General features: G+C 42.8%; 2 protein-coding genes across 2 annotated transcripts in view; both read left to right on the plus strand.

Annotated features, from left to right (window-relative positions):
- The window catches only part of IL1R2 (interleukin 1 receptor type 2), a 34,338-nt gene extending 29,203 nt beyond the window's left edge, over positions 1-5,135 (plus strand). Inside the window, 4 exon segments of the mRNA XM_032255534.1 lie at positions 1,151-1,286; positions 2,708-2,850; positions 4,820-4,951; positions 4,954-5,135. Coding sequence (XP_032111425.1) covers positions 1,151-1,286; positions 2,708-2,850; positions 4,820-4,951; positions 4,954-4,985 — 443 coding nt within the window. The 3' untranslated portion in view covers positions 4,986-5,135.
- An 8,739-nt stretch (positions 5,136-13,874) lies between these two features.
- IL1R1 (interleukin 1 receptor type 1) overlaps positions 13,875-22,868 on the plus strand; it is a 143,527-nt gene continuing 134,533 nt past the window's right edge. Inside the window, exon 1 of the mRNA XM_032255541.1 lies at positions 13,875-14,105. The gene's annotated coding sequence lies outside the window, so the exon portion shown is untranslated. The remainder of the gene's footprint in view (positions 14,106-22,868) is intronic.

The following is a 22,868-nucleotide window of genomic DNA, read 5'->3' on the forward strand; positions in this document are numbered from 1 at the left end:
TTCAGGTCTGTGGGCCTATAAAGCCTGCACTCTTTTATGTGTTTGCTTCTGGGTAATGTTTTTGTAGGTCTGATACTCATTTATGAAACCCTGGCTGCAGAGCCTTTTTAAAAACAATTTCTTTGCTTTTTCCTTTTGTTTAGTGTTGGTTTAAATTTTAAATTTAAGGCCATAGAGGAGGAGGGCGTTTGTGCAGTTGCTGGGACTGCTGGCTGGCCCTTGGGTTGCCACTGCTACAGTGCAGTCCCCATAGCTGCAGCTCTGGGAACAACCACCTGGAAATCTGGGGCAGTGGGCACACTGGGAGATGTCTACCGGAGCCCCCATGTTCTGGCTCCCTTCTCAGCCAAGTTCTCACGCCCAGTTCCCAGTCAGTTGCTTTGAATGCACTGGAGTGGGTGATGGGGCCACATGACAACGATTAATAGGTTGTTATGGCTCAGGAAGATCTTTAAGGTCCTGGGAGTGGCACAGGATGGAGGAGGGATGGCATTCTGAACCCATGATGGAGCCAGGTGCATTAAAAGACGTACCACAGGGAGGCACGTTACCCACGAGAAAAAAACGAGTGAGAAGGATTTCTTTCTTCTTTTCCTTCTACTCTTCTTTGGTGAATGAAAAAGAAAAATAATTTCCTATGATTGAGGCAGGGGGACCTAGTACATCACATTGCACAACTGCAGAGCATACTGTCTACAGAAAATACAGAGCTTTTGAGAAGGGTTGATCCTCAGTCAGAGCCATCTGGGAACGGACAGTTTCCAGGAGAATCATTAGAGCCAAGACCAGCCTCAGGGAAAGAGACAGAATCCACACATGATCTGGATTTTCTGAGGTAATTGAAGTGAGTGGCCGTGACTTGAATTCAGAATGTCCCCTGGGAGCTCAGGGGCCTTGGTGAAACCGTTGAACTTCAGGTGCCTCTTGGTTTTCGCCTGCCGTGAAGACCAGTTGTAGGAACCGGAGGCACTTCGTAAATAGTAAAGGTCTATGTGAACAGAATCATTTGAGAAAGCTAAATTTTCTTCTAAGGAAAGAATTGGCTGGTGAGGGGTGTTTGAGAAGCCGAGGAGGGACTCAGGGCTCAGGTTTGCTGATGGGTGGGAGGGGCTGGTTCTGTGGTTGATGTACTGCGCCTTGTTGTCCACAGGGTCAAGACTGACAATCCCGTGTAAGGTGTTTCTGGGAACCGGCACGCCCTCAACCACCATGCTGTGGTGGACAGCCAATGACACCCACATAGAGAGCGCCTACCAGGGAGGCCGCGTGACCGAGGGGCCGCGCCAGTAAGTGGGCCAGGGTCTTCTGTTGTGAGACCTCTGTGGGTTTTGTGCTTCCTTTTGCAGAGAGTTATCACTATGACCCACATACTGCATTAAAAGTAACTTTTTTTGATTCCAAACTGTTGAATGTTTAGGACTAAAAAAATGAAGTTTTGCTAAAAATTATCTTGAGAACCAAACTTTCTCTGTAAGTACTTAAAAGTTGAGTTGCAGTTGACCTGTTGGTATTGATATTGCTTTTGTAGCTGTTTCGTTAAACACTGACCCTTCGATTTTTGTAAGTTAAAACTATTTTGGAGTTAATATCTCTCCCTTTTCCACTCTCCAACCTGACAAACATTTTCAGAAACCCTTAAAAGGACCCTGAGACCTAGCCACAGTATCTATAGTGCCTCTTCTATTTCTCAGGGAACTGTGGGCTGCCACACTCTCTAAGCAAGGCTAATAAAGGAAAGAAAGAATTCAGTTCTCATAAGCAGTGATCTCTAGAAAATCTTTTCTCACTCTGAGACTAGAACAATCAGACTTTGTAGATGGGAACTCTTTGCCTATGAGGGAGACCATTCAACATTCCAAATTGTAAAGTATTTAAAAAATTACAGTTTTGATACTTTGAATTCGCCTGAGCTTTTGCTGCCAGATGGTTGTGTTTTTTTGAAAGACTTATCACAAAAGATGTTTCTGGTTGTAATTTAGTGGATAAAAACTATGTGTGGTTGGCACAATCATGTGCTTGCAAGTTCTCGTTGTGAAAGACTTGGCCACAACCAAATGCCCATCTCAGCTTACTCATACGATCCATTTACTTAAAGGAACCTGTGTTCTCTCTAAAAATAAAACAAAAATATTCCTAGTGGACCCACTCATCCATGCTTTTATTCATACTAACAGACAGTAGTGAGGCGTCTACACATTCCTCTAACACTATGAATGGCAGCCATCCTGGCCAGAGCCATTCGCCTGGACTGTCTGCAGGTTTCCAGCGTGAGAGTCAGCAGTAGAGATGACAAGAGGAGGCACCACTGAGGGCTGGAGTCCTGGAAACTCCCTGCCCTTCAATATGCAAGTGATTTAATGTTGAGAGAGTCAAGTTTCCTCAAACTAGATGTTTCTGTTCCCACGACTGGTTTTCTTTGTTCATTAAGGGACTTGAAGATGAACTTCCCCATTATCTAACCCTCTAGTGTATCAAGTGTTTGATTCCAGTGACGGCCATCTTCAGTGACATTCAGGCCTTCAGGAACAGGCTTAGAAACTGTCCCAAATGAATAACAAGTGTGGTGGCAAGTGCTCCTAACTTTACGAAACTTTAAAACAATAAAAGCACAATGGGTACTTCTCATGGAGAGCGTTTGGATGTCTCTGTTGTAAACGAGAAGCTTGCGTTTGATACATCATATTTAAGTGAATGTTTTGTAACTCAGGGAATATTCAGAAAATAATGAGAACTACATTGAAGTGCCATTGATTTTTGATCCTGTTACAAGAGAGGATTTGAACATGGATTTTAAATGTGTTGTCCGTAATACCCTGGGTTTTCAGACACTACGCACCACAGTCAAAGAAGGTATGTATGTATTTTGGGGAGCACTAAAGGAGAACATAACATGTTGAATGTTCCATGGATACGAGACAAAGCTACTCATTCTCCACATGATTCCATAGAAATTCCCTTGCATTGCCTGCTAGTGGAGAGCTGAAAAGAAACCTCCCATTTTTTAAAGATTTTTGATAGGGTGGAGGCTGGACTTTGGGATATTATGCTCAAATGAAAAATTTAAATAGCAAGATGACTTTTAGAAAACATGAAATGGTTCTACAGTAAACTTTGAAATACTCTGCATGTAGCTCTGCCTTGGGTCACTGATCACCTGTCTTCGCATGACCTTTAGGGGAGGGTGGATTGTTCTTTATCTTGAAGATGAGAAGCTTCACTTCTAAGAGCTGGGGATTGGGAGCTATCCAGGGTTCAGGGCAGCTCCACAGTCAAAGTCATTATATGACAGGAAATAGGTACAAGGCCACAGTCAAATCAACCCAGTGTTCATTTAAGGACATTTTAAAAGAAGAGGAGGAAAACCCACATGATCACTTTTGATTAACTTGATTTCATGCCAATGTTTAATTGTTGAGCGGAAGGAAGAGGTGCCTTGAATGTAGCCTCTGTTGACGGCCCGAAGCTAACGGCAGGCAAGCCAAAGTGATTCCCAACTGAAATCTCAGTGATGCCTTCTTGGGCAATCCTACAGCAATAACACAAATACAAACTGCTCCACGTCTCCGTGTTTTGCTGGGGAGGCAGCCACAGACACAGTGTAAACTGGAAAGCCAATAATGTGTCCCAGCCTCAGGGCAGGGAATGGCACCCAGCGCATTTCCTCCAACTGTGCTCCGTGCACCAGCAGCCTCACACTCAGCTGAGCCCTGGTTACAAGCGCAGATCTCCACCCTGTCAGATTCTCCTAGGGAGAGGCTGAAGTCTGTGGACTCAACAGACTCCTTTCACAGTGAAGTCTGAGAACTAGGGCACACATGTGAAGGGCGGTGTTTCAGATAATTTCCAGACAAGCAGGCTGGGAGAGAGATGGTGGTTGTATGCATTTAGTAATGAAGGATGCCACAAAAATCAGAATGTACCCTCTAGGGGTTAGATTACTGAGCCCAAGGCACCTGTGGTTTTGTCTGGCCCCGATTTTAAAGGCTGGGAGCCTTTAAACTTTTCCATAACATGAGCACCCCGCATGTAGCTGGCCACGACTTATCTAGGGAGCAGAGGCTGAAAGCCTTTCAACAAGATTCAGAGGTAGATTCAAACAGCTGCCCAGAAAATTACAGCTGAACTTACTTCTAATCTTTGTGGGATTTTAAGATGTGAGAAGCCTCTGGAGCAACAGGGTGAGGTTGTGTTGATTCCTGGATGACTAAACAGACTGTGGCGAATAATAGCTTTAAAATGCAGATTTCTGGTCTCATCAACAATGTGTCTGATAGCATTCTGTTCTCACATTTGCTTTTTAACTTCTTATTCAGCGTCTCTTCCTGTATTTCCATAACACAGAGATGCCAAGGAGCAGAACACAAAATAGCTGGACCCGAGTAATTCTGTTGGCCCCTACGGCTCCATTATTCAAAATTTATTTTTCTTTGCTGCTTTCTTTGATCCTCCTGACACCCATGCTCATTGGAAAAGGGCAAATTGTTCCTGGCTCTGTCACAGTTGGCAACTGAGACGTAAACAGACAGGATCTTAAACCCACAGTGTTCCACTTTCGGAACAAAGTTAAACCCTCAGCACTTGGCCACCTACCCTATGAGGTTTCTAACAGATGCCCTATCTTGCTTGTTTCTCTAATGCCACAGACATCATTCTCAAATATCCTCCATCTTGGTGTGAGGGACGTGCTTTCTGGAAATGAATGAACGTTTATCAAGAAAGCAAACTCCAGTTTCTTTCTTGTCTGTACACCTGCATTGCCCTGTCTTCTTGTGCAGTGAGAGACTGTTCAGCCCCTGACGTGACTCTGTTCTTCCCACAGCCTCCTCCACATTCTCCTGGGGCATTGTGCTGGCCCCACTTTCACTGGCCTTCTTGGTTTTGGGGGGATTATGGATGCACAGACGGTGCAAACACGGAACTGGAAAAGCAGATGGTCTGACTGCGCTACGGCCTTGCATCATGACTTTCAATCCTATCCCAATTAAAATAAACGGAATGAAATAATTCAAACACAAACTCCATATTTCTTCTCTTATGGGAGTGGCTGTGTCTTTTTGAGGGACTCTGTTCTTTGCCTCAGTTGTCTACCAAAGGTGCCGCATTTATAGTGGGTTTGTAGTAAAGCAATAAAATCTTACATTTTTTTTTTTTTTCTAAAAATGAATGACAAGAGTAACTGTGCCTGTGAGTGGGTGTGACTCTGCTACTTGTGACCTATTTAACAGAATGAGGTCCCCTTAGGCCTGCATGAGAGTGGAAAACATCCACATGAGTTTGACATTCATTCAACATAAACATATTACGAGTCTATTTTGACTAGACTCTATGGGAGGTGTTGTAGATACAGTGATGGTTAAGACCTAGTTTGCCTTTCAGGAAGCTGGATGTTCATTTTGAGGCTGAAAGGGCTTTCCAAAAAATAGCAACTAAAATCTTGTGGATTGTTAGAAAAAGACACACATTAGAATGTATTAGTGAACTGAGAATTAGACCCAACTTTATAACAACAAGTTTGAAAATAGAAGGAAGGGCATTGAGATAATTGTAGACAAATTGAAAAAAATGTAACAGAGCCTCTTTCATATCACATACCAAAAATAAAATCCAGAGAAATAAATGAGTTCAATTAAAAAAAACAAAACAAAAAAAACCCTGTAATGGCAGGAAAATCAGCACGGCTGGCGACTCTGCCTTTCAGGTCTCTGTTCAAATGTGACCTTTCCAGAGGCCTGTCTAAAGTGGCACTCCCTTCCTTCCTCTCTGTCCCCTCACCCTGCTTTGTATCCTTGTAGCTTTTATCACCGCCAGATCTTCCAGTACAGATTTGCTTATTTTCAATTTGTGTTTCCCACCCAAATGGAAGATCCATGAGGGCAAGAGATTATTTTGGTCCTCGCTGTATTCCCAGTGCCTCAAAGCAGGCATATAATAAATATTTGTAGAAGAAATGAAGGTGGGATGAACTCTCTCTTGTTCATTACCAATAGCCTTGCAAGAGTAAAAGTGAGTAGGCTTAATTACATTATAATTTCTACACAATAAAATAACAAAAGCCAGTTTTAGATGAAATTGTGTCAGACAAGTTCAAGGAATGAATAACTATCACATAAAGTTGTAGAAAAGGCATGTGTCTTAATCTGTCTGGGCCGCTACAACCAAAAAACATAACTTGGGCAGCTTGTAAACAAGAGAAATGTGTTTCTCACAGTTTTGGAGGCTGAGAAGTCCCACATCAAGGTGCCAGCAGATTTGGTGTCTGGTGAGGCCCCACTTTCTGGCTGATAGATGACTGTCTTCATGACTTACTTACCTCCCAAGTGCCACAACTCCTAATACCATATTATAGTGGGGATTAGGGTTTCAACATATTAATTTTGGGAGGACAGAAACATTCAATCTATAGTAGCGTCATTACCCTAACAGATGAAAAAATGTGATTAGGGGATTGCAGAAGAGACACACTTAAAGGAACTCATGGAAAAATGACACTTTCAGGAAGAACCAGGGAATGTAAATTAGAGCAAATTTGAGATACCAGTGCACTCACACACGAGCAAGTGTTTTAACAGTTTTTATGAAACACTTCTCACACCTGTAATTCCATTTATAATTTGGTACTGGGAAGAAGAAAGGCAACATGAACCAAGTAAGTTGGGTGCTGGGACCAACTTGCATCTTCTTGCGAGAGCCCAGGATGTGCATCCCTTCTTGGCTCTGTTCAGTGATGTCATGTTGGTAGCGTATCATTGGTGGCCATTGTGGAGTATTTACACCACGGAAATTGGCAGTTGCCACAAATCAGCACACTCCTCTCCAGCATATCACAACGAGGTTTGAGAGATGCTCAATGATGCTATTCCTGGGAATTTAGCTTAGAAAATAATTTTATAAAGAAAATCATTAGATATATAAGAATTTAATAAAACTTTTTACCCTGATGATGAAAAATTATATAGCAATTATCAATTACAATGATAAATATTTTAATGATCAAATTATCAAGATTGTGAGACTTAAATATTTACAATATTAAGGAAATTTTTTTTTTTTTTTGAGACAGAGTCTCACTCCGTCACCAGGCACCAGGCTGGAGTGCAGTGGCACCACCTCGGCTCACTGCAACCTCCACCTCCTGGGTTCAAACAATTCTCTTGCCTCAGCCTTCCAAGTAGCTGGGACTACAGGCACATACCACCACGCCCAGCTAATTAATAAATTATTTTGTACAATTTTTGTGGTTACAATATTGACATTTGTTTGCATCTAAACAAGGAGAAAACTTAAAAACATGGACTTTGAAGACAGACTTTGTAAGTTCAAGTTCAAGCACTGCCACAGAGTGCCTCTGTGGTCTTGGGCAAATCCTTTAATCTCACAGTACATCAATTTTCTCATCTGAAAAATAGAAATAATCACATTAATTAACTTAGCTATTTAGCTATATTTTATATTTCCATTTTTTCTATTTTTCTATTTCAACTATAGTAACTGTTTAATAAGCAAAACATAGGAAGGATAGACAGAAATAAAAATGGTTATACTTAGACTATGGGCTGACAAACTACAGCCTGTGTGCCAAATGCAGCCTGCCCTCTGTCTCTGTGAATTAAGAGTATTAGGAAACAGCCTTCCCTGTTTGTTTGCAGATTATCTTCAGCTGCTTTTGCTCTTTGAAGATAGAGTTGAATAGTTGAGACCGCAAAACCTAGAATATTTACTTTCTGGTCAATTACAGGAAAAATTTGCCAAGCCCTGGTTTAGGTGAAGGAGGTTTTGGGCAGTTTTTGACCTTTACTTTTCTGTTTTCCTATTGTCATCTCCTCTTCCCTTTTTCTCCCGTTTTCTAAGTATTCAAGGAGGGAGAAGTATGGAGGGGCTGGGAGAGGCCTTTGAACACCTTGTTAGATTTTAACAATGAAAGGAGAGGAGAGCGAGGTTTGAGAAGGAGGAATTGGTGAGGACATTGCACAGGGGGCTTTGGATACTTCTGACTTTTCTTTATCTTCAGGCTTGGGGCCACACGGCTTGCACCTCTCTTCCTCCCTTGGACATTTTCAGTGCTCTTTGGAGTCACCCACTTTAGAGTTTGGCAGCTTTAGCAATGACCCAGAAAATGAGCTGACTGCAGCCAGAGGAGAACCACCACCCGCTTTCAGACTCTGCCGTGACCTCACAGGTTACGCATTTCCTCCCCGCCGCGATTTCAGAAGCGTAGGGTCACACTGGCAGAAAAGATGTGAGATGATCAGGGAGTTTGGAGGGCTGGGTTTATGCTATTATTAATGAATAAGCATGCTATTTGCATTGCTACATTAAAAAAAGGTTATTATCTAAGTGACAAACTAAATTTTTTATGGGTGATGTCTGAGATTTGCTTCAAAATTATCCAGTGGTGTGTGGCGGAACAGTTGAAATAAGACTGGCCAAATGTTAGTAATTGCTGATCCTGGTGACGGCTGCACCCTGCTTCCTTATATCATTCTCTCTACTTTTGTATATGTTTGAAAATTTCCATAATAAAGAGTAAAATACAGCGCAGAAACAACTCAATACCTGCTAGACAAGAGAATGAGTGGCTTTCCTGAGTGGTAAAATGAACTACGATGAAAAACAACATGAAACAATATGGATGAATCTTGGATATACATTACTGAATAAGTTTCAGAAACATTTTTTAGAATAATGTTTTCGTTTTATATAAAGTGAAAAACAACTAAAATTAACATGCTCTCTCTCGTATGTGTGAAAGCATATATACTCACACACGTGTTTAAAATGTAGTTTTTGTATATATATGCTCTTAAGTATAAATGTGTGTGTGTGTGTGTGTGTGTGTTTGGATAGTGATCATATCAGCATTGGGATGGGTTAGGAAAACATAAGCTTCATTAAGTTCTGGATCTCATGTTGGATAGTAGATTGTTTAATTTATTATTAAACAAACAGATAAAAAAAAACCCAAGCTATTCAGGGACCAGTGAAGAATCTGTGTCTTGAACTGAGGATTATGACTAACCTAATTCTGTGTCCCTGAATCCAAACTGAACACACAAACAGATGACCAAATGAAACAAAGTGGTTTCTTTTCTTAAAGTGGCCGATCTCCTCTATCTTATGTTGATTCTATTGTTTTAACTTTCTGAAGGTGATTTCTTTCACCCCAACCCTACAAAAGCTGAGGAAGGGGGCAGTAAATAGTGTTTGGACACCTCACACTTCCATGCACTGCCCACAGGGAAAACACACGTCTTATGTAATAAGTGCCACTTCCTCAAGAACTAAGGATACGAGCAGACATCAACAACAGAAGCCGAGAATAATTTATGCACTAAAAACTAAATGTGATCTGTCAAGTATTTCGAATGCTATGAGAATATATAGGGACTCTTCCACAGAAAGGGCAGGATGTGTGTTTCTTGTAAGTTTCTCAAGGCAGGAGCCTTCTAGCTCCTTGATGCAGCCCAGCACCCGGCACTGTGTCTTGCTGCGGCTTAGGCGTTGAAGTGTCTGCAGAATGGATGCAGCGTGTGTTACTTGGATTTTCCCAGTTGTGTGAGCAAGTGGGTCCCATCAGTGGAACTCAGCTAAGTTTCTCTGCTCCTGTCTTTACACTCAGCTCTCATTGTTTTTTTCCATGACGTCCTGCTAATAGTTCACTTGGTCACACAAAGGTCCCTCGTGTTTTGTGGTTGTTTTCCTGTTCTTCTGGTTCTCACCCATTGGCATCTTTGCCTATGCCACCCTTCATGGCTACTCATTACTGCTACTGGGCTCCAAGAAGGCACTGCTACCCTACAGATGGCACTGCTTGGGGGTGCCAGTGGATAAACCATCCAGATGCCCCCTGGGCTGTAGCGTCTGCCAGCTTCGGTGCCTGGAGCCAGCCTGTGTACTCCTGGAATCTTCTCCTCCCTTGGCTCATGGGGTCAGCCAGTCCCCGAAGCAGGGGTGGTAGGCTAGAAGCCCCCTCCCACAGAGCTCAAGCACCAGCATGTTCTCCTCCTCCTGGCATGCCTGCAAAACCCACTTCCTCATTCTTCTTCAGACAAGCAAAGCAAAACAAAGGCTCCTACAAAGAAACTCCAGAACCCACTGCCCAGTGGTTTTTCAGAAATTGCCCAGACTACAGTTACCAGACCCCTGGTGGAGGCTGAGCTACTGAGGCCAGGATACTACTCAGCCACCTGCCAGGATAAGGGGACAGAAAGCTTTAGATAAAAAGGAGTGGGAGAAATAAAGCAAGAATGAAGGAGGGGAACCCAACATTCAAATGTCTACAATGTGCAAGGTTTTACATGTTTTGCTCAATTGAATCCTCAAAAAAAAATCCACCAGGCAAAGCTTATAATTCACATTTTAGAGGTAAGGAAACTGAAGCTCACCTCATTTAAAAATTACCTCCTAGAGTGTGCAGTTTAGATGTGCAGCAGCAATGGGCTTCTTAATATCGAATCCCCGGATTCGACAGCTGAAAAACAGCTAGCCCAAGCAGTGGCTGGTCTGAGTCAAGGTTACAGCCAGGAGCAGAGCAAATATTTGCTTTCCTGGGGGCAGACTAGCTACCATGAAGAGAGGAGAAGAGCTGAGCCACACACATGTAGTTTCTCTCCCAAAACCTGCAGAAGGCACATCTGAAATCTGGGGGACCCTGGGGACTGTAATAAGGATTCTTTCACGGGGAAGAAGAATCAGAAGTGGAAACCCAGTGTCCCTGTCTCCTACAGTATTTCCCAGTTTTTTGCTCTCTTAGCCTGTGGACTCACCAGCCAGCCTGTGACCAATCAAGGCGTCACTGTCCCAGTGGATGGAGGTGAGGCATACGGCGTGCTGTCCTGCCACTGGGTCTGAGGCTGCTCTTCCAGGAAATAAGAGTGCATGTTCTTGGATCCTTCTGAGGCCACTGCAGGGGCAATGTGCATTTAGCACCCAGAAAGGACAGAAACAGCTAAGAACAGTCTGTGAATTAAACTAGTCTTAAAACCATGCTATACCTCAGGCCAACTGTTCACCTTGTTATATTTCCCACCCCAAATTGATGTTTTGACATATAGGCTTTATTATTCAGGTTTGGTGAGGCCAACAGATTAGGAGACAATTGCGGAACATATCATAAAATGATAAAAGCTATATATGACAAACCCACAGCCAATATCATACTGAATGGGCAAAAGCTGGAAGCATTCCCTTTGAAATCAGGCACTAGACAAGGATGCCCTCTCTCACCACTCCTATTCAACATAATATTGGAAGTTCTAGCCAGAGCAATCAGGCAAGAAAAAGAAATAAAGCGTATTCAATTAGGAAAGGAGGAAGTCAAACTGTCTCTATTTGCAGATGACATGATTGTATATCTAGAAGACCCCAACGTCTCAGCCCAAAATCTTCTCAAACTGATAAGCAACTTCAGCAAAGTCTCAGGATACAAAATCAATGTGCAAAATCACGAGCATTCCTATATACCAATAACAGACAAACAGCCAAATCAAGAGCTAACTCCCAGTTGCAATTGCTACAAAGAGAATAAAATACCTAGGAATACAACTAACAAAGGATGTAAAGGACCTCTTCAAGGAGAACTACAAACCACTGCTCAATGAAATAAGAGAGGACACAAACAGATGGAGAAATATTCCATACTCATGGTTAGGAAGAATCAATATCATGAAAATGGCCATACTGCCCAAAGTAATCTATAGATTAAACGCTATCCCCATCAAGCTACCAATGACCTTCTTCACAGAACTGAAAAAAACCACTTTAAACTTCATATGGAATCACAAAAGACCCCGCATAGCCAAGACAATCCTAAGCAAAAAGAACAAAGCCAGAGGCATCACACTGCTGGACTTCAAACTGTACTACAAGGCTACAGTAATCAAAACAGCATGGTACTGGTATCATCTATCAAAACAGAGACATAGACCAATGGAGCAGAACAGAGACCCCAGAAGAAACACCACACATCTACAACCATCTGATCTTTGACAAACCTGGCAAAAACAAGCAATGGGGAAAGGACTCCATGTTTAATAAATGGTGTTGGGAAAACTGGCTAACCATGTGCAGAAAGCAGAAACTGGACCCCTACCTGCCACCTTACACTAAAATTAACTCCAGATGGATCAAAGATTTAAACATAAAACCTAATACCATAAAAACACTAGAAGAAAATATAGGCAAAACCATCCAGGACATAGGCATAGGCAAGGACTTCATGACTAAAACACCAAAAGCAATGGCAATAAAAGCCAGGGTAGACAAATGGGGTCTAATTAAACTACAGAGCTTCTGCACAGCAAAGGAAACCATCATTAGAGTGAATGGGCAACCAACAGAATGGGAAAAAATTTTTGCAATCTACCATTTGACAAAGGGCTAATATCCAGAATCTACAAGGAAGTAAAACAGATATACAAGAAAAAGACAAACAACCCCATTCAAAAGTGGGCAAAGGATATGAACAGACACTTTTCAAAAGAGGACATATATGAGGCCAACAAACATATGAAAAAATGCTCATCATTACTGGTCATTAGAGAAATGCAAATCAAAACCACACTGAGATATCATCTCATGCCAGTTAGAATGGTCATCATTAAAAAAATCTGGAGACAACAGATGCTGGAGAGGATGTGGAGCAATAAGAACACTCTTACACAGTTGGCGGGGGTCTAAATTAGTTCAACCACTGTGGAAGACAGTGTGGCGATTTCTTAAGGATCTAGAAATAGAAATTCCATTTGACCCAGCAATCCCACTACTGGGTGTATACCCAAAAAACTATAAATCATTCTACTATAAAGACACATGCACATGTATGTTCATTGCAGCCCTCTGTACAATAGTAAAGACCTGGAACCAACCCAAATGCCCATCAATGATAGACTGGACAAAGAAAACGTGGTACATATACACCATGGAATACTATGCAGCCATAAAAAACAATGAGTTCGTGTCCTTTGTAGGGACTTGGATGAATCTGGAAACTGTCGTTCTCAGCAAACTGACACAAGAACAGAAAGCCAAACCCTGTATGTTCTCACTCATAGGTGGGTGTTGAATAACAAGAACATGTGGACTCAGGGAGGGGAGCATCACAAACTGGGGACAGTTGAGGGGTAGGGGAGAGACAGTGGGGGGTGGGGACGGAGAGGAGGATGGGGAGGGATAACATGGGGAGAAATGCCAGATATAGTATGCATTTAAAGTAAAATAAATAAATTAAAAAAAAAAAAAGAAAAGACAGTGTTATACTCCAGATCCCAGGAGGAGGGGCACACCACACCATGGCAGTTGGGAGAGTGCCCAGGGAAGCACTGGGGGGGGTCAGGAGGCGGAGGAAGTGAGGAGAAGGTGTGGACGAGAGTCTTTCTGGTGGTTTCTGTGGGAAGGAATGGGTGAGGCAGGGTAGGTAGGCTTAGGATTGGCTGGTTTGAATGGCTTCCTTGGGCTCTGGGGTGCACGGGCTCTTGGGCTGTGGATGGTGATCCTGAGGGTGAGAGCTCTATAAAGGAAGTAGTTGGGTTTGGGCTCTGGATTGGTCAATTTGCATTTGAAAAGCATGCTGCAGAAGCAGGCAAGTTGTTTAGGATCTCTAGGAATTGGCTAAACCCGGGAAGGGCAGTATCTCCAGGGTCAACAAAGTCCCAGTTATCAAAGCATCAGAAACACATGGTTAATACAATTGAGACAGCGGAGTGCAAAGGGGTTCCCAGAAAAACTCCAACTGGCCTGCACCCTGGGGTGGAGTCTTGGGAATTTCAAGCCATTTGCAGTGGGGAGGAGCCTGGTCCCTCCTCTTCCTGGGTGGAACCTGGGATTGATTCAGCCTGCGAGGCAGGAAGCACACTAGCGGCACTCTGGCTTCGCGGAGGGTCCCTGTTTCTCTTTCCCCCGCCTTTTTTGCCCAGTAAATTCCATTTTTTCTCACCCTTCAAAGTGTCTGTAACCGTAATCTCTCATGGCCATGTGACAAGAAGCCAGCTGTTAGCTGAACTAAGGAAAAAGTCCTATAGCACAGTTACATCCTGCCTGGTCTGCTGCAGCTCATCAGAAGTTCTGCATGGAAATTAAATGGCCAAAAGTAAACAGCCAACAAATTAAATGTACTCCCAATTTTATTTTATTTTACTTTGTCAAGCGTACCAAATATCCTTTATGAAGCACAGTAAAACAACTACCGTAAAACAACTACCGTAAAACTTTAGCGGCAAAAGCTTAGTGCTGCATAGAAATGTCGTCTTGTGTTTATAGCATTGGCAATATCTAAGAAGAATCTATACTAAGCCTCAAAATTTTTAAAATTAAAGCCTGAGTTTCTCCACTATTCCCTCTTGCTCCATCCCAGCAAAGAGGCTGCTGCATCCAGAAGAGGGGACTGTAGTCAAGGCTGTCTTCCTGCTTCTGCAGGGAAGGATGTGGCTCCTTAGGGCATTGCATTGGCCTCATATGTCCCCTTTTAATGTGTCCCAGGTGTTTACGCAAGGTTGGCACAGTCCTGACCCCATCTGCAGTGAATTTTAAGACAAGCCATTCTCTGGTCCCTGGAGCAGGTTTTGTGGACAAATGTTGCTCCCAGGAATTCATGCCGAGTGCTAACAGTGACCACAGCAGCAGCTCGGAGATATCGGAGGAAAGAATGGGAGACGCAGGTGGACTTCAGTTCAATATAATCAGCATCCCTCTGCTGATTAGAGCCACAGGCTGGCCCAGTATCCTAGTTCAGCAAGCCCTCCAGGATAGTCTCACTCCTGCTGTCAGCGGGAGTACCTCAATTTCTATGGTTAAGTATAGAACCTGTGACTTGGAAATGTAAGCTCTTTTTGGCCAATTATTCCAGCAGGAGTTAGTGACAGTACCAACGCAAGCTCTGAATGAAGAGACCTTCCCCAACAGGCTTTGTGTGAGCAACATAGCTATTTATTCACCTGGGTGCGGAGGGGCTGTATCTGAAAAGAGTCAGCAGAGGGCGGTGGGATAGGAGGGGTTGTATAGGTTTGGGGTAGGCAGTGGAAAGTTACAGAAGTTACAGTGTAGGGTGGTTTTTGTAAGCTGGGAGGGGGTCGTAGGGACTGGAGTCACGAAGTTGACCAAGGTCGGTTACAAAGTCCAATTGCTTTATCAATTGGGGCAGGAATAAGGAACAATAGAGAGTGTCTCCGAGTCAATTAGGCGTCCCAGGGGTTGATCATTTCTTCCCCTTTTCATGGTCTTCTAGTTACTTCAGATTTTCTAGGAACTCATCTGGAGCATCCATGACGTCCAGGGGACATCACAGGCTTGTAATTAGTCAAAGCTCAAAGGTTACCATGGTGTCCTTGGTGCCATCAGTCGGCCTGAAAGACCTTACACCTTTATCACATCTGGGGGAAATTTCACCATGGATCTTAACTCAGTAGTTGGGACCCTGGGCTTTCTTGAATAATCTTCATGGGTAGCTCCCCAGTCTCCCAGGCTCCAGGCCTTTTCTGGAGGCTTTCTTACCCATGTGGCATATTTGGAGCCTCTCACTGTGCTTTTCCCGTGAGCCCATGAAGATCTGGCTTTTTAGTGACCAAGCTTCCCCACTCTGTTGTCCTTAGGCAGATAGGGACCATGACCTCCCGCTACAGAAGTTTCTAGGCCTCTGCACCTTTTCTGAGAAGAGGGCTCTTCTTCAGCCCCACTCCAGGTGCAAAATCATCCTCAGCAGATCACCCACAGTGCTTCCATCCCTGGATGAGGATGACCTTCTTGCCATGTACTCCTCAGTATGCAATTCTTTTCCTCAGCTTTTGAATGTTCAAGATGCAATACAGGGTTTCTGTTGCATAGATATTTTCTGGAAGTGGAGAGATATGCCTTGAGTGAATGTGTACCAGTTAAGCATGGGTCCTCAGTTGCAGACTGGGATCCTCTAGAGAGGTGAAACAACAATGCCACTGATATCTGGACCCATGCCCAGGAGCTCTGCTGTAATTGATTGGGGTCCTGGGTGATTCGAATGAGTGGCATGGGCTGGAATCCCTGGTTTGACCTCTTTTGTTTCTAACACCTGTGGTCTGGTATTCTGGGCCCTTTGCTTTCTGTACTGGAAATTAATTACATCACTTATTGCTTTATCCTAGCATACTCCTCTAGATTTTTGTCTCATGTGGATTTTCCTTTTGGGGGCTTTAAAAATCACTAAATTTATACTTGCCAAAACACCCTGTGTTTCTGATTTTAAAGACAAGCAAGGCAAGGCCCTGTCCTGCACCTCCAGTCCATCTAGGAATGTCCGTACGTATTCCTGGAGTGTCCATGTCCCAGTGTTTTCCCCCAGTGGTCTGTTTAACTATCTGTGTGTGCCCCTGGACCCCTCAGAGAAATCCAGCCTGATCGATGCTTTTTGAAGCTGAGGTCTACACGTTTTCCAATGTCAAAGATGTATCAACTAAAGGAATGGATGAAATATGGTGGTGCTTGGTACCCGTCGGGCGTTGGATGTTCTCACGGCTAACAAAGAAGTTCTTCCCTATATTCCGAGGAGAAATTTGAATAGTAGCCCAGGATTCATTCCCTCCTGCTCAGACATCTGTCTTCTTTCTCTTTAAGATTGCCTGCTGCCAGGCTTTCAGTAGCACTCCAGCCTTGAGCTCCTTTATCTCATTGGGAAAAGAACCCTCACATTCTCCCCTTTAGTTTCAGCCTTAACATATTCCCAATAAAGTAGGAAATACAAACTCTCATATGAGAGTTTGGTGTGAGCAAAGGGTAACTTTTCAAAGTCATCATGGGCACAATTCTGTGTTTTCTGTTCTCTGGATTCCGAGTTTCCTGTTTAAAAGCCTGAAAGACTATCACTGTTGGGCGCAGAGTACTTGCTGAGCTCTGACTAATTACAAGCCTGTGATTAAATTATTTCAGACTCTAATAAAAATATTTTTAGAAGAAAATCCTTTGGGAATTACGTAGAGTGCAGAGTGTATTTTTCTTGGCAAACACTTGGACTTGTCATGTCTTTCTGAGTCAGCTTTTCCTAAGCAATGCCCATCCTGGGGAAACTCAGGAGACATATCTTCAAAGTCAAAAGGCTGGGTTGATTTCAGATACCTCCTGGAGACAAAGGATCCCGATAAGACTTCTCATGTCTGGCCAGTGCATTTGTACATATAATTCTTCTCTGTCTTCTCTGTTTAACCCTTTGTAACACACTTGAAATGACAATCTTTCAAGGGAGAAAATGTATAAAAGGGTTACCTTCAGCTTCCCTTTTCCCTGCCCCCCATCCCCTAAATACAAATCATCTGGTGGTAGAGTGGGGTGGCTTAGGGGGAACATGAGTTTCTTGACTTTCTCATGACAACTGAGAACACCTACACCAAAATTTGTAATTAAATCATAAATTTTCTTCAATAGTCCAGCATTTTCTCAGTTTCTTCCTGCTTAAAAGCAGATTTTTAAAACTTTTATTTTAAATTCAGGGATACATGTGCAGATTTGTTACAAAGGTAAACTTGTGTCATGGGGGTTTGTTGTACAGACTATGTCATCACCCAGGTATTAAGCCTAGTACTCATTAGTGATTTTTCCTGATCCTCTCCCTCCTCCCACCCTCCACCCTCTGATAGGCCCCATTGTGTCTTGTTCTCTATGTGTTCATATGTTCTCACCATTGAGCTCTCACTTATAAGTGAGAATGTGCAATATTTGATTTTCCGTTCCTGTGTTAGTTTGCAAAGAATAATGGCTTCCAGCTCTGTCCATGTTCCTGCAAAGAACATGGTCTTGTTCTTTTTTATGGCTGCGTTGTTTTCCATGGTGTAAATGTAACACATTTTCTTCATTCAGTCTATTGTTGATGGGCATTTAGGTTGATTCCATGTCTTTGCTGTTGTGAATAGTGTTGCAATGAACATAATGAGTGCATATGTCTTTGTAGCAGAATCATTTATATTCCTCTGCCTATGTACCCAGTAATGGGATTACCGAGTTGAATGATATTTCTGTCTTCAGGTCTTTGAGGAATTGCCACCCTGCCTTCCACAATGATTGAACTTATTTACACTCCTACTGTGTATAGGAGTATAAATAATCCTTTTCTCCACAACCTTGCCAGCATCTGTTATTTTTTTGGACTTTGTAATAATAGCCATTCTGATTGGCGTGAGATGGTATCTCATTGTGGTTTTGATTTGCATTTCTCTAATAATCAGTAATGTGAGCTTTTTTCATATGATTGTTGGCTGCATGTATATTGTCTTTTGAAGAGTCTGTTCATGTCCTTTGCTCACATTTTTAGGGGGTTGTTTTTTTCTTGTAAACTTGCTTAAGTTCCTTATAGATGTTGAATATTAGACCTCTGTCAGATGCATAGTTTTCAAAAATTTTCGCCCATTCTGTAGGTTATGTATTTACTCTGTTGATGACTTTTTGTTTTTGTTTATTGCTGCGCAGAAGCTCTTTAGTTTAATTAGATTCGATTTGTCAACTTTTGCTTTTGTTGCAATTGCTTTTGGCATCTTTGTCATAAAATGTTTCCCCATGCCTATATCCTGAATGGTATTGCGTAGGTTGTCTTCCAGGGTTTTTATAGTTTTGGGTGTTACATTTAAGTCTTTAAACCATTTTGAGTTAATTTTTGTATATGTTCTAAGGAAGGGGTCCAATTTTAATCTTCTGCATATGGCTAGCCAGTTATTTCGTCATTATTTATTGAGTAGGGAGTCCATTGCTTGTTTTTGTCAGGTTTGTTGAAGATCAGGTAGTTTTAGGTGTATGGTCTTATTTCTGGGTTTTCTATTCTATTCAATTGGTCCTGGTGTCTGTTTTTGTACCAGTACCATGCTGCATTGGTTGCTGTAACCCTGTAGTATAGTTTGAAGTTGGGAAGTGTGATGCCTCCAGCTTTGTTCTTTTTACTTGGGATTGCTTGACTATTCAGGCTTTTTTTTTTTTGGGTTCCATATGAATCTTAAAATAGTTTCTTCTAGTTCTGTGAAGATGTCAATAGCAGTTTAATAGGCATAACATTGAATCTATAAATTGCGTTGGACAGTTTGGCCATTTTAACAATATTGATTCTTCCTATCCATGAGCATAGAATGGTTTTCCATTTGCTTGTGTCATCTCTTTGTTTTCTGTCACCCAGGCTGGAGTGCAGTGGCACAATCTCTGCTCACTGCAACCTCTTCCTCCTGGGTTCAAGTGATTCTTCTGCCTCAATCTTCTGAGTAGCTGGGATTACAAGCACATATCACCACACCCAGCTAATTTTTATATTTTTGGTAGAGACAGGATTTCACCATGTTGGCCAGGCTGGTCTCGAACTCCTGACCTCAAATGATCTGCCTCAGCCTTCCAAAGTGCTGGATTTACAGGCATAAGCCACTGCACCTGGCATCTCTGATTTCTTTGAGCAGTGGTTTGTAGTTCTCCTTGTAGAGTTCTTTAACTTCCCTGGTTAGCTGTATTCCTAGGCATTTTAATCTTTGTGGCAATTGTGAATGGGAGTTTATTGCTGATTTGACTTTCAGCTTGAATGTTGTTGGTGTTTGGGGACGCTGGTGATTTTTGCACAGTGATTTTTGTGTCTGAGACTTTGCTGAAGTTGTTTATAGGTTAAGAAGCTTTTGGGCTGAGTCTATTGGGTTTTCTAGGTATAGGATCATGTTGTCTACAAATGGATAGTTTGACTTCCTCTCTTTCCACTTAGGTGCCCTTTATTTCTTTCTCTTGGCTGATTGCTCTGGCCAGAACTTCCAATGCTATGTTGAATAGGAGTGGTGAGAGAGGCATCCTTGTCTGGTACTGTTTCAAGGGGAATGCTTCCAGCTTTTGCCCATTCAGTATGACGTTGGCTGTGTGTTTGTCATATATGGCTCTTATTATTCTGAGCTATGTTCTTTCAATACATAGTTTACTGAGAGTTTTTAACATGAATGGATGTTGAATCTTATCAAAAGCCTTTTCTGTTTCTATTAAGATAATTGTGTGGTTTTTATCTTTAGTTCTGTTTATGTGATGAATTGAATTTATTGATTTGCATGTTGAACCAACCTTGCATCCCGGGGATAAAGCCTACTCAGTCATGAGGATAAGCTTTTGGATGTGCTGCTGGATTTGGTTTGCCAGTGTTTTGTTGTGGATTTTTGCATTGATGGTTATCAATGCAAAATTTTTCTAAATTTTTCTAATTTTTTCCCTTGCATAAAGTTTTCTTTTTTGTCGTAATACAAAAGCAGGTTTCTTTAAAAAATCTATTAAACAGCTATTGTGAAATGCTGCACTTGGTGAGGGTTGGGAGAGACACACCAGTGGGCAGCAGAGCACTTCCTTCCTCTCCAAGGGCTTGTGGAATGAGTGGGCATGACATCGTCACAGGACTACTTGCTTTCCTCAGCTGTGCCAGCTTGCAGTGCCATGACACATAGGGCCACACAAGTGGCAACTATAAGTCTTCTTTAGTTCTAGACCTGTATCAGTTAGGGCTGCATTTGGCTGCAAGTAACAGAAAAACCAAGAGTAATTTAAATAAAAATTGGTGTTATTTTTCTTACATTACCAGAAGTCTGGAGGGTCTGCAGCTCAGTGATGTCAGGGTCAGTACCTCTTTTGGTTTGGTCTTTACCTCATAGTCACAAATGACTGTTGGAGTGTCAGACATAGTGTCTACATTCCAGGCAGGCAGAAGGGAAAGCAAACATCAGCCACATTTTTACCTGTATCTGGAAGCCCTTTCCTGGGCTCCCTGCAGGGTTGTGCTTATGTCTCATCAACCAGAATTGCCGTGTGGGCTTCTCTGTCCCCAAGGGAGTCATTCCAGTCTTAAGTACTCAATTTTCTACTATATATTAGTGCAGACTTTTAAAAAGCGTTTCTATTTTCATTGGTGACAGCCCAGTTTCCTAGGAACCTAGCAAAATGCTTCTGTGGGCTGGTTTGGAAGACAGCAGGGTGGCTCTGCTGCATGAGCCTTCAGATGTGTCCCTCTGCTCTGCAACAAGGACCTGTGATCTGGATCCCAGGCCTGCCTTTCCTTATCTTGGGGCAACTTCTTCCCCAAGTGGGGATATTGTTTTAAAGGTGAAGGGGGGCCAGATGTGGTGGTTCATGCCTGTAATCGAAGCACTTTGGGAGGCCGAGGTGGGCAGATCACAAGATCACGAGTTTGAGACCAGCCTAGCCATTATGGTGAAACCCCATCTCTACGAAAAATACAAAAGTTAACCGGGCATGGTGGTGGTTGCCTGTAGTCCCAGCTACTCGGGAGGCTGAGTTGAACCTGAGAGGCAGAGGTTGCAGTGAGCTGAGATCGCGCCATTGCACTCTAGCCTGGGCAACAGAGTGAGACTTTGTCATAAAATAAATAAAATAAAATAAAATAAAATAAAAAAGGTTAAGGGGCAGCCAGTGCTCCCTGATTTTGGAAAGGAGGTGAATCTGGGGTAAGGCAAAACGTCAGCTCTACATGCAGCACAACAGTCCCAGGATGTTCAGTCAGACAAGACCCAGGGTGGATTGACACATACCTGAGTTTCTGTTGAGCACATGGCCTATGCTTTTATGCTGAGACTCTCAGAAAGACAGAAAGACAGATGAAGGAAGGAAGGGAAGAAAGAAAGAATGGAAGGAAGGAAGGAAGGAAGGGAGGGTGGGAGGGAGGGAGAAAGAGAGATGAGGAGAGGAGAGAGAGAGGAAAAAGAGAGAGAGAGGGAAAAAAGAAAGAAAAAGAAAGATGCGAGCAGAGAGGGAGGGAGGAAGGAAAAAGGAAGGAAAAAGGGAGCAAGAAAGAGAGAAGAGAGGAAGGAAGGGAGGAAGGAAGGAAGGAAGGAAAGAAGGAAAAAACAACAACAACCAAATAAGTAAAAATATCTAAACTGCACCACAGAGGAGAATGTGGTCAATGCAATTTGCCACAGTATGCTGTGGGAACACAGGGTGGCCATATGTGTCAGTGGTGCAGGGCAAGTAGGAAGGAGATAAGGTCAGTGCATAAGTCACAGAAGAAAGAATATCTTATTTATTTATTCATTCATTAGGCAAATAGTAATCTTTCCTTTCTTGGAGAGGAAAAACAGACATGGCCCCTGCTCTTGTGGGAACTTAAGTGTCATGAAGAAGACAGACAAAGATAATATAATGGCTCAGATAAAATGTAAACTTGTGGAAAATGTAGGGAAGGAGAGAGCTGTGTTTGCTGTGAGTGGATATGACCAGGGAATTTCATCCACCCAGGGAGGTCAGAGAAGGATGTTTAAGGGTGGGTGAAACTTCAAAGGAGGGCAAGAGATTCTGTTAGGAGAAACAGACTGGGCAGTGTGCAGGGCTGGAGAGGGCTGGCCAGGTGTGGGGAAAGGCAAGTGATCTGGACCCATGGAAATGGCAGAGAATGAATGAGAGACAATGAGGTGCCAGGCTCTGTGCCTGGCATTTTCAATGTTTGGAATTTATGTTACACTTTGAACAATCCTGTAAGGTAAGAATTCCCTTAGTTTTGGTTTTCCTGGAGGTAGATCCTGAGATAAGACTTGGATGCGGGCAATTTATGGGGGAAGTGATTCCAGGAAGCAAGGATGAGGGGGCAGGGAGACTGGGTCAGGAATCAGGGAAACACCATGCTAAGGGTGACTTATGGAGGTCGTCTGATTTGGCCAATGGAGTTTGTATTCACCAGGACTCTCTCAAAAGTATATACAAGTTCTCCCACAATTTTTTTCTTGAAGGAATGGACATAGATCAAGAGTGAGGGGTCCCTGAGACACCTGCTACAGGCATTGTATTCATTTTAAAGCCAAGGATCAGAAAATTTCAGAGGTAGATTGTGATGGCAAAGTTCAAAGTCTTACCATCATAATTTGCTGTCTTCTTCCCTGTATATTGAAACATAATTATCAAGAATATAATGA

Source organism: Sapajus apella, unplaced genomic scaffold (assembly GCF_009761245.1).
Source record: "Sapajus apella isolate SASKATOON/1434 unplaced genomic scaffold, GSC_monkey_1.0 scaffold89, whole genome shotgun sequence".
In the NCBI taxonomy this organism is placed as follows: domain Eukaryota; kingdom Metazoa; phylum Chordata; class Mammalia; order Primates; family Cebidae; genus Sapajus; species Sapajus apella.